This window comes from Trichosurus vulpecula, chromosome 8 (genome assembly GCF_011100635.1).
Source record: "Trichosurus vulpecula isolate mTriVul1 chromosome 8, mTriVul1.pri, whole genome shotgun sequence".
In the NCBI taxonomy this organism is placed as follows: domain Eukaryota; kingdom Metazoa; phylum Chordata; class Mammalia; order Diprotodontia; family Phalangeridae; genus Trichosurus; species Trichosurus vulpecula.
Genome location: NC_050580.1, coordinates 182,163,219 through 182,181,995, shown reverse-complemented (window position 1 = coordinate 182,181,995; position 18,777 = coordinate 182,163,219). Strand labels below are relative to the sequence as shown.

The following is an 18,777-nucleotide window of genomic DNA, read 5'->3' as shown; positions in this document are numbered from 1 at the left end:
TTTAAAGCATAAAAGAACATTTTCTCAGAAAGAAAACAAAAAACAAAGCACTCAAATCTTTTGATTTCTAGTCCATTCCATTATCCATGAGGACATGATGCTTGCCAAAGCTAATGTCACCCTAGAGGTCACTTGAATCTATGCTTGAAAAAAAACTCAAAGTCTCTAGAGGTATACTGTATACTGATAGGATCAGTGTTTCTTCTGTCTCCCAAGACTTCTGAGAAGCAGAGCAGAGGAATCACAACATTAAGCACTGCGCAGCCTATGTAGATCTTTCTAAAATAACATATAGAGGGTAGGTCCCCAGAGAAGACAAGCTCTTGAGGAGAGGGAAATACCTGGCACTGAGTTTTCCCCTTGCACTGTTCTCCATTTTTGACAACAAATTGATCCCTCAAAGAGCTGTGTTTCTGGACTCTCCCAGGTTGTATTTATGATCCATTCCTTTCTCTTCTAGCAAACTTGGAGTGTTATTAACACCAATTCCATCTCTCCAGACTTTCTCTACAAGGAGAGATACCAGATAGGACACTAGTTTGTCTCGGGTATCAAATAAGACAATAGGTATTCTCTTTAGTAAAAATTAAGGAGGAAGAAGAAAAGAATTTGAACAAACATGGCTTTGGGATTCCCTGCCCTGCCCCAAGAAAGTAGGCAATGTAATGCTTATAACAAAAATCATAACTTATGAACAAATACCTGGTCTAAACCTTGCTTGTTTCCATGCAGTAACTGGATGGATGGATAGATAGATAGATAGATAGATAGATAGATAGATAGATAGATAGACAGATAGACAGATAGATACATAAATAGATACATAGACAGATAGACAGACAGGCAGAATGATAGACAGATAGTAGATAGACAAATAGACAGATATATAAATATAAAGCTGATCCCTTACAGGTGTGATTGCCATTTCTCACAACTAAGAACACAGGTGAATGATGCAATTGTCATCTTGCTGAAGCTTTCTACAACTAATCAGACCAAATAAATTGAGAATTCAGATCTTGCCCAGTTCTCTGAACTCACTCCTTAGACAATTCCAACAGAATGATCAATATGCAAACATGCACTTTATTGTGGTTTTAGGGACTAATATTGAAGAAAGAATAACTCAGGCAAATTCCTTCTCTGCCCTGGCATGGCTTTCTAGCATAGACTATTTTGTGTGATATCAAATTATTGAAGTTACAATTCAAAGTTATCAACGTTTAAAGTGGTGTATGAAAAAAATAAACAGATTTCAGAGCCAAACTCAACCCAACCAATTTTAGTTTGTTTTATAAAATAAAACAAGTTTTTTTTAAAGAACCTTGTTTATGTAGATGTGGCTCATTTAAGATTATTTAACCTGCATCACACAGACTGCTGCAAAACCTACTGGAAATAAATGGAAACTGCCTGTTCTCGCTGGTCACTGCAGATTGCATTTGGAGAAAACCAACTGGACAGCAACTGTGTGCAAAGTCAGGAGGACCAGATGCAAAATGAGCACAGGTGAGTAACAATGCATTCTCAGAAACAATCTTTTGCCTTATTTCAAAATGCTTTGGAGTTCATTGAATGGCTTTGCACAAAGGAAGGATATTTGACATTGGTACAATAAAGATGTGCATATGATGCACTTTTTCATGTTTTCTGGATGTCAGCTGAGTCCCATTTCACAGCAATAAGTCTTATTAGGCAACTAGGTAGCATACTGAATAGAGTGCTGGACTTGGAATCAGCAGAACTGTGTTCGAATCCTGCCTCAAACACTAAGTAGCTATGAGACCCTGGACAAGTCCTACAATTAGCACAATGCCTGGCATGTAAGCATTTAATGAATGTGTGTTTATTGGCTTTACCTTTCTCAGACTCAGTTTCCTTATCTATAAAATGAGGATAATAATAGCACCTACCACACAAGGTTTTTGTAAGGATAAAATTATAATGGGAAGGGGGATGAAAGAAGCATTGATACAGTGTCTACTATGTGACAAGAACTGTGCTAAGCATTTTACAAATATTATCTCATTTGATCCTCACAAGGACCCTGTGACGTAAGTACTGTTATTACTATTGAAGTTGAAGTTGAAGAAGCTGAGACAAACAGAGGTTAAGTGACTTACCAAGGGTCACAAAGCTAGTAAGCGTTTGAAGCTGGATTCAAACTAGGTGTAAAGTGTTTTGAAAACCTTAAAGTCCTCATAAGTGCTGATTATTACTATTATAATTATATATTATATATTATTTTATTATATATATATTATTGTATATTATTACATTATATATGTAATTATATTATATAATATAATTATTATATTATATTATCATCATTATTATCCATAAATAAAGCTGGACTGATTTCTGTAACTTGATGTCTCAGTGACAAAATCCAGAGCAGCAAGGTGCCATGCTATATGGAGCCGAATGTCTTTACTGGGTACAAAGAACCTGATGGCTTATATAGCAATACTCACCTCTCTCTCCTATTCAAAGGACACAGAATAGCTGTCCACATAAAATCAGAGCTAAAAGAACTTTAGCAATCATTTACCCCAAGGCAACAGGTGATACAGGAAAAAGCACTGCTTTCCTGTACTGTGCATTTTTGTTAGAAGAGGAAAGAAGAATTAATGGGTAGTGATGGAAATGTTCGAAAGAAAAGAGCATTAGTAAAGCATTAGAAAATGCAGGGAAAAAAGCTTTTAAAAGTGGAGGCACAAACAATGAGCAATTCTATTACTATCTTGTTAAATTTTATAATTTTTTCTAAAAATTATACAGAAATTTGTGTTTTATACAACCTTAATCATCTTACTATATTAAAATATTTGTTTACTGATGTTTGTTAAAGCCATAAATTAAAAAAAAAAGTAGAAACATACTAGGATTAAAACTAAAAGAAATTTGGTCTCAAGTTCAAACTCCAAAACAACTTAGCTGTGTGATCATAGAAACATTACTTAACCTTTCCGAGTTTCCTAATATGCAATACTATTTACATACATACTTCACTGAACTGGACCTAAAGCTCTTCATAAATGCAAACTTCTTTTAACACAAAGACCTACCATCACCCACACCATCCTGTGGGCACGTCAAATCCCAGGAAGGTTGATAGACTTGCACAATATTTACAAGATAAATACGTGAATACACGTATATTGTTATGTATGTGTGTGCATGTGAATATGTATGTACATATGTGTATGTCGGTATGCATTGTTTATAAGCATAGGTATTGTGTATTTGTGTGTGTGTGTGTATGTATATACATATATATGTATATATATATATATATATATATATATATATATATATATATGTATATAGACAGCTAAGTAGCACAGAAGATAGAGTGCTGAGCCTGAAATAGTAAGCCCTGGTTCAAGTCCAGCATCAGACACTTACTAGCTGTATGACCCTGGGCAAGTCACTTAACTTCTGTTTGCCTCAGTTTTGCCATCTGCAAAATAGGAATTAGAATAGTATCTACTTCCCAGAGTTGTTGTGATGATCAAATGAGATGATATTTGTGAAGTATTTAGCACAATGTCTGCGATGCTTTATAGGTGATATAGGGATGTCAATAACTGTTGTTGTTTTTATTCTATAGTCAAGGTTCAAGTCTTCTGACATTTAATATGATACTCCTTCAACACTATTACTACTTCCAGTTACAGATGTGTGACTGAGATTATAATTAACTTTACTAGTGAAAGAGTTGCTAAGACAGACTGGCACAGCCTCAGTGAACCAGCACATTTGGTCCCTGATAATCTTTTACCAGGATTGCACAGAAATTTGTGCCTATATGCTCTTTCTCTTTGCCCAGGTAAACATGGTTTCTAAAGATGTATTTGGGTATGTCAGCCCTCATTTTTTGACTATGCAAATGGGACATAAACTGGGAAGTCTCCTTAAAAATGTGTGCAGCACTATATACATACATAAGAACACATTGGTAACTAGTTTCTCCAACCATTCATCTTTTCTAAAATACTGGGGAAAATAAAGGCATGAGAAGTACAGAAGGCATAAGGCATTCGCTCAAAAGAGAATGCCAAAATTTTGCTGTCATCTACGCCTAAAGTTACCATGGGTCAGAGTAGATAGCTACTTAGAAAGTGAGCCTTAAAGAGAACCATGCAAATCCTCCATGTCTCCCCAAACACCAATCATGATGCCTGAAATTTTCTCATTAGAAATTCAGCCATTAAGTTCTTAGAATATTTTCAGTCTTACACACTCCACTATCGAAAGTTAAATTAAAAAGTAACATTATTTAGCATCTAAGGGCTTAGGTAAAAGATAATTCTGAGTAGAGACAACTGAAAGTATTAAACAGAAGTTAAATTGCTCATGCACAGTTTTATATGATCCATAGTGATAGAAGGAATGGCCGCCTCACCACAGGTCCAATGAAATATCTCCATTTTATAAATGCGAAATTGACTTTCTGAACTTGAGTGTAACTTATTCCTGTTCAATTTTATCTTGATTTAGCCACATTATCTAACCTGTCAAGATCTTTTTGGATTCTTACTTTATTATCCAGTAATTTGCTATCCCCTCCAACTTTGCTTAATCTATAAATCTGATAGACCTGCCTTCTGTGCCCTTATCCAAAGCCATTGATAAAGATGTTATGAATCATAGGGTTGAGCAAAAATCCTTGGAGCACTCATTGTAGACATCCTTACAAACTGACATGGAACCATTAAGGCCTCCTATTTGAATCTAGGCAGTATACTAGTTCCAAATCCAACTAATTGTAGTGTTGTCTGGGCTTTACTAAAGTAAATTCTTTTTACAGAATACTCCTGCTCAATTAATGTAATAAGCCTACAGTACTTTAAAATACTTTATTTAGGCATCAGGACAAACTCCATCTACCTATTCCTGCTTTTTAGAAAGATCAGAGCTGCAGAAGGACTTCTCAGCCAAAGAGCTGAATTGGCCAATGAAGAGTTTGGATTCCTCTGTCACTACCTTGGACATCTTTCCAGGAAGCCACTTCATCTGCTATGTCTTGAATTAGGATTGTGTCCACATACCCATGGGTATACACACACATATATGCATGAACAAACACATATACATAGGCACACCAATTTATTCATTCACTCACTTGCATTATTCTTACACTTTATTTTTATTCACTAATTTCCCATGTGATGCAGCAAACCCAAGACCTCTGTCTGAGAAACTCCTGAACAACAGCTGCCACTTAACCCAGAGAGTTAGAAAAGGAGATAATGGAAAATAAAGACAGCAAATAAAGATTTCTATTGCTAGGGAAGAACTATATAATCAGTTTCTATAATTAGATTACAAATGTCTCTGTAGAATTATTTAATCCCTAAACCAGATCCCAACACCTTGTCCCTGTCTCAGCATTTCAATTTAGTCAGCTGGGTATTAATCTGGTTCTTTGGCTTTGTGTACCACCCCTTACCCAGTGCTAACCATATTATTTTAATTGAAATGATGTATCAATTCAATCAGATAGACAATGGGAATGATTTGTTCATAGAATTAACTAAGTTGACCAAGTCAACCAATTATTTGTAAGTTATATAGGCACCAAAAAAATCTCTGGAGAAAACAGTGATTCCAGCACATTGCTAGGTCTCCTTCTTCATTGCTTCACAGCCTAAAGATATTTCTAATAAATGAAGATCTGTAGACAGTGACATTGGTGCATGAAAATACAGTACATTTCAAAGTGAAAACTGTTCCTAGGTAACAAGTCATCTTTGCAAAAAATATATGGGTGCCAAAGACAGTTTACACAACTGGGGTATTTCAAAAGAAATGGATAATAGATTGAGAGAAGGAGAAATTGGAAAGTAATGCCATGTTGTAATACAACAAAGAATTAAGGGATTCTGTGTTCAAATTTTCAAAGACCTTCCCCAATAACCAGTCCATTGTCAACTAATAACTTTTGATGCTTTGTGCAGTTTATAGGCAAGGGACTTCCTCCAACACCTACAACAGCTCCAATAGTGTTACTGGTTTCATCCTCCTAGGATTCACCTGCACTGGAGAGACTCAGAAACTTCTCTTCATGCTGCTCTTGACAATTTACATTCTCACCCTCTTGGGGAATGGATCTATCATTTGTGCTGTGTGCTGGGATCAGCGAATTCATACCCCCATGTACATACTACTGGCCAATTTCTCCTTCCTGGAGATCTGCTATGTCACTACTACCATCCCCAATATATTGGTCAACTTCTTCTCTGAGACCAAGGTCATCTCCTTTTCTGGATGTTTCCTCCAGTTTTATTTATTCTTCTCTTTAGGTGCAGTAGAATGTTTTTTTCTGGCCATTATGGCATTTGATCGGTATCTTGCCATCTGTCAGCCTCTACGCTACCACATCATCATGACAAGACATCTCCGAATCAGACTGGTTGTCAACTGCTGGATAATTGGCTTCCTCTGGTTCCCTGTTCCCATCATCATCATCTCCCAGTTGTCTTTTTGTGACCCCAAGATCATTGACCACATTCTATGTGACCCATCCCCAATTCTAGTACTCACCTGTACACCAGCACCTATGATGGAATTTACCTGTTCCCTCTTGAGTTCTATGATTCTGGTTGTCCCCTTCTTCTTTATCATAGGGACCTATACACTGGTCCTGAAAGCTGTGCTGAAAATGCCTTCAGAAAGAGGGAAAAGAAAGGCCTTCTCTACCTGTGGTTCCCATGTTGTTGTAGTGTCCCTCTTCTATGGATCTGCAATGGTGATCTATATGAGGCCAAGATCTGAGAATGAAGCAGATACTCAGAAAATTGTGACCTTGTTTTATTCTATGGTGACCCCATTCTTGAACCCCATCATCTATAGCCTTAGGAATAAGGAGATGAAGGATGCCCTGAGGAAAGTGCTAGGACATGCGAATGAAAGTCTTTGTTAAAAATAACCTTTGAGATCTAGCTAGACATTTAGCATTCTCCAAAGGTGAAGACCCAAGAATAACTAGTACAAATAAGAAAATTGGTCATCCTGTTATTCAACATCACTGACCTGTGAAGTCCTTCAGCTTTCTTCACATTGTCAATACTTATAAGTTCAAAACTTTTATTTGCCAGTAGTTTTAAGACTTTCAAATGAAAGAGAGATTTCCCAAACACAGAGTTCCTTTAAAAACTATCAAGTTTTCTTCATTAATAAATGAAAGGAAAGATTTGCAAAACTCCCTTTTTATTCATGTTAGACTCTTTCTATAGACAAAATGGAAAAATCCTATTTCTTTGAATACTTATGAAAATAATGAAATCATAATGAATTTCTTTTTCTTTAGAGAATAATTTGTCACCATCCATCTCCACATCTATTTTTAATTGTAGTTCATATAACTCAATGTATGTGACAGAAGCATAGATGTAGAGTTGGAAGAAACCTGAGAGGTCCAGCTCGCTCATTTTACAGATATGTAAACTGGGACCAAAGAGAGTAAGTCACTTGTATAAAAATAGGTAAAGCCATAATTCAAACTCATGTCCCATGACTTCAAATTCAAACTTCAAATCCATTGCTCTTTCTGCATCACACTGCCTTCCCACATTTCTTCCCATGTTTTACTTAGAAGTTGACATTTAAAAAGAACCATATTACCCTTCATCACACTAATGTAAATGAAATCAACATGGAGAAAAAATAAAAACCTAGTCAATTACAAGAGGTTGTTTTATTTTCAAGTCTCATACTATCATCAGCAAAGGACATATCCCTCCTTTTGGCTAATAAACCAATTAACAATTGTGTGTATGTGTTTTCAGAAAGTATATTTTGTAAAGAATTGAAAGAAGGATTTGTTTGTTGTGAAATATCTGTTGTTACAAAGACAAACTGTAAGAATTTTTCAATGAGTAAATTTCTGTCATTTCATTCATTCTTCTCAATTAATTGCAAAATTACAAAATAATATTTTGTTTATATATTAACTTATCCCCCGAACCTAACTGACACAACTTTATTAATGAAGCTGTTCTCTTGTAAGTTGTTCCCATCCCTAATATGGTTTTTTCTTACCACTAGGCTGTGGCTTGCTGAGATATGATCTATGATTTTTATTTCGATATCAGTATATGCATGTCATGGATGGAATCCCTTATCCTAACTCCAGTCAATTCATAGCGTTACCCTATAAGTAATTCCCATAAAACAAAGCTATCCTGGGTTATATACATGCATTTCATGCAGAGAGATGATAAATAGATATTGATGCAGATGATGATTAGAGAAAAATGGAGATAGAAATAGATATTATACAAATAGAGGGAGTTACATATATAGATGTATGCTTATGCTTTGTGAGTGCATAATGAGGACGGGACAAACCCAACCCTTATGAGAAGGTATAGCAAATACAGTTAATGCAAACCTTACTAGGACTTTGTTGCATAAACAGACCCTACATGACTGGTTTCCAGTCTGATAACTATGTGGTGAAGAGATAGACTTATAATTGGTTGTTGAGCTGGGTAAAAGTCCAAGTGAAACCACCAGGGAAATTTGAGAGATGTGCTGAGGTATAGAACTGGGATGGGCATTCATTGGCCTTCCCTGCTTGGCTGTGTTCAGATGAAAAGGTAAGGACTATAATAAGTCATTGGTGGGAAGAAATTAGTCTGTTCATAGACCTGCTGTTGCCTCTGCCTTTGCTATGTCTATTCTGCCTGATTACAGATTAAGGCATATTAGAGGTATTTATGATCTTGTGAGCTCCAAAAGGTCAGAATAGCAAGGCGATGAACTACATGCTAGAATTTACAGGTCGAACATAGGTGAGACAGGGTCCAAGGCCCTGAAGAGTCTCCTGCCAAATATTGCTCAGCAGTAAGCATCCATTGGCCATATCAAATTTGGAAGTAAAGTTAGCGGGAAGGGGGAAGGTGTGCTGGGGTGGGGAGGGTGGCAAACACTTTATACCAACTGCTTTAAGTGTTGGTTCACCCTTCTGGAGGACTCAGGTAACATTTCAGAGTATGTTTGATCTCCAATCCCAGGTGAGGGGGTAGGGTGGAATTTTTCATGACTTTTATTCTTGCTACATATTTGCAACAACTGTCCCTTCGCAAAAGCTAATCAATGTTATTCGGTTAAATGAAACTAGGGTAGTAATCGCTATTTATTAATATTGAGAACACATCAGATTGAGGACTTGAGCCAATATAATTTGAGAGGCCCCTCAACCCATTGAAAATACCTTTAAAATTCTGAAATACAGCCTTGAAAAGGCACCAGGATTATCCATCAGAGTGGGAGTGAGAATAAGGATGTACAGAGCTTGTAAGGAGAAGACAGAGAGAGAGAGATAAAGACATAATGTGTATGTATATGTATGCATATATACATACACACACACACACACACACACACACACACATATATATATATATATGTACTCTATAAATACTGAGGATATATATTCATATATACACTATACATATTTGTAACATATTGTATACACACACATATACCTATATATATGCACGTATGCATATTCTTGGCTATCCACAATTCATGCCAACAAGTAATGGTTTTAGGAGTGTAGTTAAGAAATCAAAGAGAGCCAATTTTAAGAAGAACTTCTAAATACAGAATGAATGCAAGGTGACTTAACTAGCAGACTACAGAATCAACCTGCCATTTGAGTGAAAGAAAAGAGGTCTCCTCCCCAGTCCCACAGGTTCCAGACTGGTCCCTTCATGAAGAGGTTGTACAGAAGATCCAGAACAGATCCAGTTTACTCAGTTTTATTGACATTTTGGCTGTTTGTTGAGCATGTTTAAGCCAGTTTGGAAAGTATGCAACTCTCTCAGGTAGTCATACACTTCAGAAACTGCTTTCTCCAAGGTAAGCACAAGAGAAAACTAAATGGAAGGCACAGTTCTTATTTTAAAAATACCAAACTTTCAGTGGATCAGAGGGAGCCCAGGTATTATAGCAAATTTTCACTTTAAGAAATAGGGAAGCTGTCACTTTGATAGAAAGAAAAGACATTATTCCAGGGTTTGGTTTGGAAATGCTGTCCTTCAGAATGAAGGTCCAATGAAAGGTAAATCCTTCACTACAGGACGATAATTAGTGCAGTCCAAATGTATTAGAAAAATGTGGAATGCAAATCAAAAATGGTATGATAGGAATGATCCCAGAATCAGAAAATTTTCTGAGTTAATATGTAGACTTGGTCAACTTTGGAAAGCGAATATGGGAAGGAAATGAAAATATTTAACGAGGCTGTCTACCACCAGCACAACGTCATCATATCTTTGAAACTGAAATTGGCCTATGAACATCAACATTATGGAAGGAATACCTTTGAACTATTTACTACATAGTACCTTTCACCTCAGCCTAAAGAAAAGTAGATAGAGGATTATGATATCTCTATTGCCAAAGATGACCATCTTATTGATTATCTGCATGGGGTTCATTGTTGAACAATATGCTATACTAAAAACTAATGATGAGCACCAGATAGGGGAATCAGCAGCTCCTGGATGTAATTTTTGCTGGATATTTGTAGAGGGCCAGCTCTGACAAAGTCCATTCTGGGATATAGATACAGGCCAGGTTTTCCCTGGGTCCTGTTCTTGCCCTTGGGCTGATAAATCAGCACATAGGCTCTCCGTACTCCACCTCAGCATACACATGCCATTTAGTATGAAGGCTCTCCAAGCCTCCTCAGTATACACGTGCTCTCTCCAAAACCCCCATGTCAACACATGCTAATCACCACCTGTAGGCCTTTTAACACAATATTGTTTATGGCAAGAGGGGAACAAAAGCAAAAGGAAGTTATGCAAAGGGAAACTAAGAACGAGGAAGTCATGCTATATAACAAATGCCTCCCACATGAATTTGTTGATCTTCTTGCCTAAAAAAGTATATGAACCCTGTCCCTCTATTTAATAAACGGAGCTGTTCTTTACTCTTCTGCCTGGTCTGTGTTTCCTTTTCAATCTCCATGTCATTTGGCCATCTCTGGCCATTTTGGCACCACAACTGCTGGCAGCAGATATTGTCTTATGAAATTCTAAAACTTTAAACATAGGTAATTATGTATATGAATACATGAAATTTCATCCAGAGAATTGTAAAGAAAAGTGAAAAGAAAACTTAAGCTGAAATTCTGGAGGACATTCATCAAGTTCAGTAAAATCTCTCACATTGGTCTGCTCTCATTTCTTACAATAGCTTTTGATAATGCATTTAATGGGACGTGTTTCCAACATATCTCTAAGTTGTATATAATTTTGAAACTTAATGTCTTCTTTCATAAAAAGACACCCAATATTATCATCACCCAGAAAAACAAGAGGACTTGGCAGAAGTTACCAGAAGCCTGTTGGAAATTCCATAAGGTCTTTAGCTCATGTACATACTTAACAGGTCCAGGTATATCAGTAAAGGTCATGTCATGCTTGATGCTAACAAAAGTCCTCAGTGATTCTTTGAAAAGTCTTAAAGAAGTTTCTGTGATCTTGTATTTTGCTGCTATAAAAGATGTGGAAGATAGCCTAGTGCCAGGAAGAATTGTACAAAGGCGTGAGCAGGTATTCAGGAGGTCATTAGTGATTGGCTTCCAATTATTAGAAATAAGACACTTGATTCTGAGTGTAGGTGTCCCATGCCAACTCCTGGCACATTCATTATGCCAAATTTAGTTGCATTTCAGTGCTCCATAATCTGTTGTTGTGTCTGTCTGGGTGACAGATCCATCATGTGCCCAAATTTGTCATTTCATGACATTTGAGGGATAGGCATAAGGATAGGGACTGAAGGTCTCTTTTCTTGGGTGTGGAGAATTCCAGATGGTGAAACTCCTTCTATCAGTGTAGTCTGGTGCCTTCCTTGAACACAGAGTCTTCAGAATTACTAAGAAAAGTGGAGTCAAATTCAAATATAAAAGGATCCTACAGGCTCCATGTTTCCTTAGAAATCATAAATTAACATTATTCCTTTGTACCGTAATTTTATTTTGTAAACATTTCCCAATTACTTTTTAATCTGGTTCCTGTGCATTGGGGTATGGGTCCCTTGAGGCCTGCCAAGAGTTTAACACCTCTATACTAGAGCACTAAGAAATTAAGTGACTTGCCCAGAATCACACAGCCAATATAGGTCAAAGGCAGGACCTGACCCAGGTTTTTTCTGGCTTTTAGGCCGGCTCTCTGTTAACACTGTTTCACAAAGGTAATAATTTCACATTGGTAATAATTTTCTCATAGGTAATAACATTATCAGACTGTGTGTATCTGACATGCTTCAATCTTGTATGTTGGGAGTATATATTACCCACTTAAATGCTGCTCTTATATAATAATAGTTAAGTGGACAAAGCCCTGGACCTGTAATCAAGAAGACCTGAGTTTCAAATTCTGCTTCAAAAACTTACCAGACTTTGTAACTCTGGACAAGTCATTCAGACTCTGCTTACCTCAGTTTCATTATCTGTAAAATAGACACAATAACAGCATCTATTCCCTTGGGTTATTGTGAAGATAAAATGACATAACAAACGTAGAGTGTCTTGTCAACCTTAAAGCTAGTATTACTATTACAGAACAGAATTGTCACAGGGCAGGTCTACCATGCTACCTCCTGGCTCTGTCACATATTGAAGCTGTGAACTAAGATAACCTGAAATTTACAGATTATAACAGTTTATTTGAGTTTCCCCTATGCCTCACATGCCCAGCAGCTAGGTGAACATAACTTACCCATTTCCAGAAAGTCATCATTCTTTACAATAGTTTTGGTATCAAGATGGTTACAGAAATATTTCTAGCAAAACATTGTGCATTCCTTAGAAAGAACTTCAGTAGTGTGTCAATACTGTAGGGTGCATCAATTTTGTTATCTATTCATGATGCTTACAATAAGCTGCAGTACATTACCAAGGATGAATAACAATGTACTGTTTCCCTTGTTGTCTGCCACTTTCCCTCTGCTCAGACCAAGAGGCCTCTGGCTGCTGGGCTGACATTAAACAGTTTAGTGTCCCTATCTTTTTTATTTGAGGAAATAGTATTCTGGAGATATTTGCCTGAGTCAGAGATAGAGTTGTGGTAAGGTCAGCTAGAACCAGCTCAAGATAAATGAATATTCAGCTTTCAGGGAGACTGTTTACACATTGGAAATCAGCAAACACTACATATGAAGAATCAATTTATTATTACTTTAGTGATTGTTTAGATTTATGAAAATTATGAAGAAAATATTAATACAAATTAAGATAAAAAGTTTGTTATACGTACTTTTTTTCCAAAGACTTGATTCTTAAACATTTATCATCAGAACACATCCCTGGAAAAAGTATGATAAGTCTTAAAGACTAAAGTGGGTTTTATACCATAATTTAGGTAGAAGTTAAATGCCATTTAATTCAAAGATGGATTCTGAAGGAGAGAAGCAATTAAGAAAGGAGTTTTAAGAAGAGTTTAAGAGACAGTACTTCTCTCAACCTAGGACCCTGGAACTTCTGGTGCAGCCTTTGGCTAGGGAAAATAGACATTTATAGATATTGTCTGAAAAGCTTAACTGAGGAGTAGCCAAGATGGCAGCTGGAAAATAGGGACTTGCTCAAGCTCTACCACAAATCCCTCCAAACATGTAAAAAGTGGCTCTGAACAAATTCTAGAGTTGCGGAACCCTCAAAATAGCAGAGGGAAACAGGTCTCCAGCCCAGGAGAACGTGGATGGTAGGTGGGAAAGGTCTGACAGTGCTGGGAGCAGAGCACAGCCCAGCTTGGGCCAAGCCAGGATAAACCAGACCAGGAGTCAGACGGCAGAACAGGCCCTAGGGCAACGAATCATTGAACTGTGGCAGTTATCAGACTTTTGAACACAAAAACAACAAAGAGCAGGTTAGTGGGAAACTGCAGGATCGGGTTGAGCCTGGTCTGGCCACCTGCAGCTGTGGTGGTGGCAACAGCAGGAAGCTCCTGAGGCTGCTTCCAAAGCTCCAGTGTCACCTGCTTCCCAAGTCCCAGCCTCACACACTGGGAGGAATCTAGCAGCACATCAGAGTGGGAGTGCAAGGAGTGTTTTGTGGGCAGAAAGGAAGGTTCTCTTGCTGCACCCTGCTTGGATCTGGACTGTGGTCCTGGTTATCCATTCTTGGAGGAGGAGGAGCACTGCTGTGACAGAGCCTGGGGTTGACAGTGGAGTAGAAGTAGCCCTGAAAACACCAGTGCTCGGGCCCTAAAGTTTGGGACAAAGTACTCTCTACTCTACAATCAATCATACCCTGACAAGAAGGTCAAGAGTCAAGTAGTTGGCTCGAACATAAACAGGCAGTGAAAACGAACTCAGATTCAAACTCAGATTCAAACTCAAACTCTAGATTCCTTTTTAGGTAACAAAGAAGATCAAAACATACAGCCAGAAGTCAACAAAGTCAAAGACCCTACATCAAAAGCCTCCAAGAAAAATATGAATTGGTCTCAGGCCATAGAAGAACTCAAAAAGGATTTGGAAAATCAAGTAAAAGAAGTAGAGGAAAAATTGTGAAGAGAAATGAGAGATGCAAGGAAACCATGAAAAACAAGTCAACAACTTGCTAAAGGAGACACAAAAGAATACTGAAGAAAATAACACCTTAAAGAATAGACTAAACCAAATGTCAAAAGAGCTCCAAAAAGCCAATGAAGAGAAGAATGCCTTGAAAGGCAGAATTAGTCAAATGGAAAAGGAGGTCCAGGAGGGGGTGGAACCAAGATGGCTGCTGGAGAGCAGGGACTTGTGTGAGCTCCCCACCAGGTCCCTCCAAAAACCTATAAAAATGGCTCTGAACAAATTCTAGAATTGCAGAACCCACAAAATAGCAGAGGGAAGCAGGGATCCAGCTCAGGACAGCCTGGATGGTCACTGGATGAGGTCTATCATGCATGGAGCAGAGGGGAGCAGAGCTCAGTGTGGGCAGCAGCAGGACCAACCAGACAGGGAGCTGGGGGTAACAGGCCCTAGCACCCTGAATCAGTGAGCTATGGCAGTCACCAGACTTCTCAACCCACACAAAGACAACAGAGAAGGTTAGTGGGAAAAGCTGCAGGGAACAGAGTTCATGTTTTGGCCAGTGCCCCAGGGGCAGCAGGGGTTGTGAAGCTACAGAACTACAGCTGCAGTTACTTCCGGCCCCAGGCCCACCTGGTGGGAGGAATTAAGTGGCAGATCAGAGCAGGAGTGCAGAGCCTGCTGAAGATCTGCATTAGGCCCTGGTTGGTGGTTCTTGAGGAAGGAGGAGTGCTGGTGTGGCAGAGTTGGCTGTATAGAAATAGCTCTGAAATCAATGGTGCATCCCCTCAAGCTTGGAACAAAGTACTCTTTGCTCTACAAGCATTCATACCCTGACGAAAAACTCAAGGGGCAAGAAAGTTGGCTGGGAACATGGCCAGGCAGTGAAAATGCCCTCAGATTCAGTCTCAGACTTTGGAATCTTTCTTTGGTGACAAAGAAGACCAAAACATACAGCCTGAAGAAGTCAACAAAGTTGAAGAGCCTACACCAAAGGCTTCCAAGAAAAATATGAACTGGTCTCAGGCCATGGAAGAGCTCAAAAAGGAGTTGGAAAAGCAATTTAGAGAAATAGAGGAAAAATTGGGAAGAAAAATGAGAGTGATGCAAGAAAACCATGAAAAACAAGTCAATGACTTGCTAAAGGAGACCCCAAAAATACTGAAAAAATATTGAAGAAAACAATATCTTAAAAAATAGACTAACTCAAATGGCAAATGAGCTCCAAAAAGCCAATGAGGAGAAGAATGTCTTGAAAAGCAGAATTACCCAAATGGAAAAGGAGGTCCAAAAGACCAATGAAGAAAATACTAGCTTAAAAATTAGATTGGAGCAAGTGGAAGCTAGTGACTTGATGAGAAATAAAGATATTATAAAACAGAACCAAAGGAATGAAAAAGTGGAAGACAATGTGAAATATCTCATTGGAAAAATCGCCGACCTGGAAAATAGATCCAGGAGAGATAATTTAAAAATTATTGGACTACCTGAAAGCCATGATCAAAAAAAGAGCCTAGATATCATCTTTCAAGAAATTATTGAGGAGAACTGCCCTGATATTCTAGAGCCAGAGGGTAAAATAGAAATTGAAAGAATCCACAGATCGCCTCCTCAAAAAGATCCCATAAAGAAAACTCCTAGGAACATTGTCGCCAAATTCCAGAGCTCCCAGGTCAAGGAGAAAATACTGCAAGCAGCCAGAAAGAAACAATTTGTGTATTGTGGAAACACAATCAGGACAACACAGGATCTAGCAGCTTCCACATTAAGGGGCCAAAGGGCTTGGAATACAATATTCCAGAGGTCAATGGAGCTAGGATTAAAACCAGGAATCACCCACCCAGCAAAACTGAGTCATGCTCCAAGGCATATTTCTTGACCTTTCTGGATTTGCATGAAAATGTTTTCTCCTGGTTCTCCTCCTACCCATCTGACTGATCCTTGTCAGTCTCATTTGCTGCTTCTTCATCCCTTACAACCTGAGGCTATTCTGCAAGAATATGTCCTGGGTTCTATTCTCTACACTCTCTCCCTTGGTGATCTAACCAGATCCCATAGGTTCATTTTTTTCACAGTCACTACTGCTAACTGTATTTCCCTCTCTCCTATTCTTGCTATACCTGTTTATTCTATTCTCTCTCTTTCACCCTATCCCTCCTCAAAAGTGTTTTACGTCTGACTACCCCTTCCCCCAATCTGCTCTCCCTTCTATCACCCTCCCTTTTCTAACACCCTACCCCTCCTACTTTCTTGTAGGGTAAGATAGATTTATATACCCAATTGCCTGTGCATCTTATTCCCCCTTTGAGCCAGTGCTGATGAGAGTAAGGTTCACTAACTCCTCCTCACCTCCTCCTTCTTCCACTCCACAGTAAAAGCTTTTTTCTTGCCTCTTTTATGTAAGACAATTTATCCCATTCTACCTCACCCTTTCTCTTTCTCCCAGTACATTCTTCTCTCACCCTTTAATTTTATTTTTAGATATCATCCCTTCATATTCAACTCACATCTGTGCCCTCTATCTAGATATATTCCTTCTAATTACCCTGATAATGAGAAAGACCTTATGAGTTACAAATACCATCACCCCATGCAGGAATTACATGTTTTATCTTCTCAAGTAGGAATATGAACAGTTTAACCTTATTGAATCCCTTCTGATTTCCCTTTCCTGTTTACCTTTTTATGTTCTTCTTAAGTCTTGTATTTGGAAGTGAAATTTTCCATTCACCTCTGGTCTTTTCATCAAAAAATGCTTGAAAATTCTCTATCTAATTGAATATCCATTTTTCCCCTGAAGGCTTATACTCAGTTTGGCTGGGTAAGTGATTATTGGCTGTAATCCTAGCTCCTTTGACCTCCAGAATATTATATTCCAATCCCTCTAATCTTTGAATGTAGAAGCTGCTAAATCTGTGTTATCCTGACTGTGGCTCCACAATGCTGGAATTGCTTCTTTCTGGCTGCTTACTGTATTTTCTTCCTTGTCCTGGGAACTCTGGAATTTCACTATAATATTCCTTGCAGTTTCCATTTTGAGATCTTGTTCAAGAGGTTATCAGTGAATTCTTTCAATTTTTATTTTACTCTCTGAGTCTAGAATATCAGGGCAGTTTTCCCTGATATTTTCTCAAAAATGATGTCTAAGCTCTTTATTGATCATGGCTTTAAGGCTATCTAATAATTTTTAAATTATGTCTCCTAGATCTATTTTCCAGGCCAGTTATTTTTCCTATAAGATATTTCACATTGTCTTCTTTTTTTCATTTCTTTCATTCTTTTGCTTTTGTTTTATTGCCTGTTGGTTTCTCATAAAATCATTAGCTTCCATTTTCTCTATTCTAATTTTTAAGGAATTATTTTTTGGGGGTGAGCTTTTGGACCTCCTTTTGCATTTCAGCCAATTCTGCTTTTTTAAGGCATTCTTTTCCTCATTGGAATTTTGGACCTCTTTTGACATGTGTACTAGTCTGTTTTTTAAGCTGTTATCTTCTTCAGAATATTTTGTATCTCCTTCACCAAGCTGTTGGCTCTTTTCTCATGATTTTCTAGCTTCATTCTCCTTTCTCTTCCCAAGTTTTCCTCTACCTCTCTTACTTGGTTTCCAAAATCCTTTTTGAGCTCTTCCATGGCCTGAGATGAATTCATATTTTTTCTTGGAAGCTTTAGATGTAGGAGCTTTAACTTTATCTTCCACTGAGAGTGTATGTTTTGTTTTGTTTTGGAGGGGGAAGGCAGGGCAATTGGGTTTAAGTAACTTGCCCAAGGTTACACAGCTAGTAAATGTGTCAAGTGAATGCAGCTGAATTCGAACTCAGGTCCTCCTGACTCTTGGGCCAGTGCTCTACTCACTGTGTCACCTATCTGCCTCCTGAGTGTGTGTTTTGATCTTCCTTGTCACCTTAATAACTTTTAATAATCAGAGTTTTTCCCATTGTTTGCTCATTTTCCCAGCCTATTATTTGACTTTTAACTATTTATTAAAGTAGGGCTCTAGAGGTCATACTGTCTCAAGCTTCAGGGGTTTTGTACAACTGCTTTCAGAAATACTTCTAGGGACATATAAGTTTTCAGTTCTACCAAGGTGGTAAGATCTAAGGACATATGTTCTCTACTCTCCTGGCCTGTGCTCTGGTCTTGTGAGTGACCACAAGAACTCTATTCTGCCCTGGAACTGTGAGGAGGGTCCCCACTGCATGGTAGCCACAAGCTCTAGTGTGCTAGTATTCCTCTTCACCC

General features: G+C 38.1%; 1 protein-coding gene across 1 annotated transcript; it reads left to right on the top strand.

The window, feature by feature from the left end:
• Window positions 1-1,499: 1,499 nt before the first annotated feature.
• Window positions 1,500-14,401, top strand: LOC118829729 (olfactory receptor 11G2-like; the record flags this gene model as incomplete). The annotated part of the gene is made up of 3 exons (XM_036736630.1): window positions 1,500-1,509; window positions 5,964-6,895; window positions 14,381-14,401. Coding segments are annotated over exons 1-3 (963 nt in total), but the record flags the coding sequence as incomplete, so codon positions are not given.
• Window positions 14,402-18,777: the final 4,376 nt, after the last annotated feature.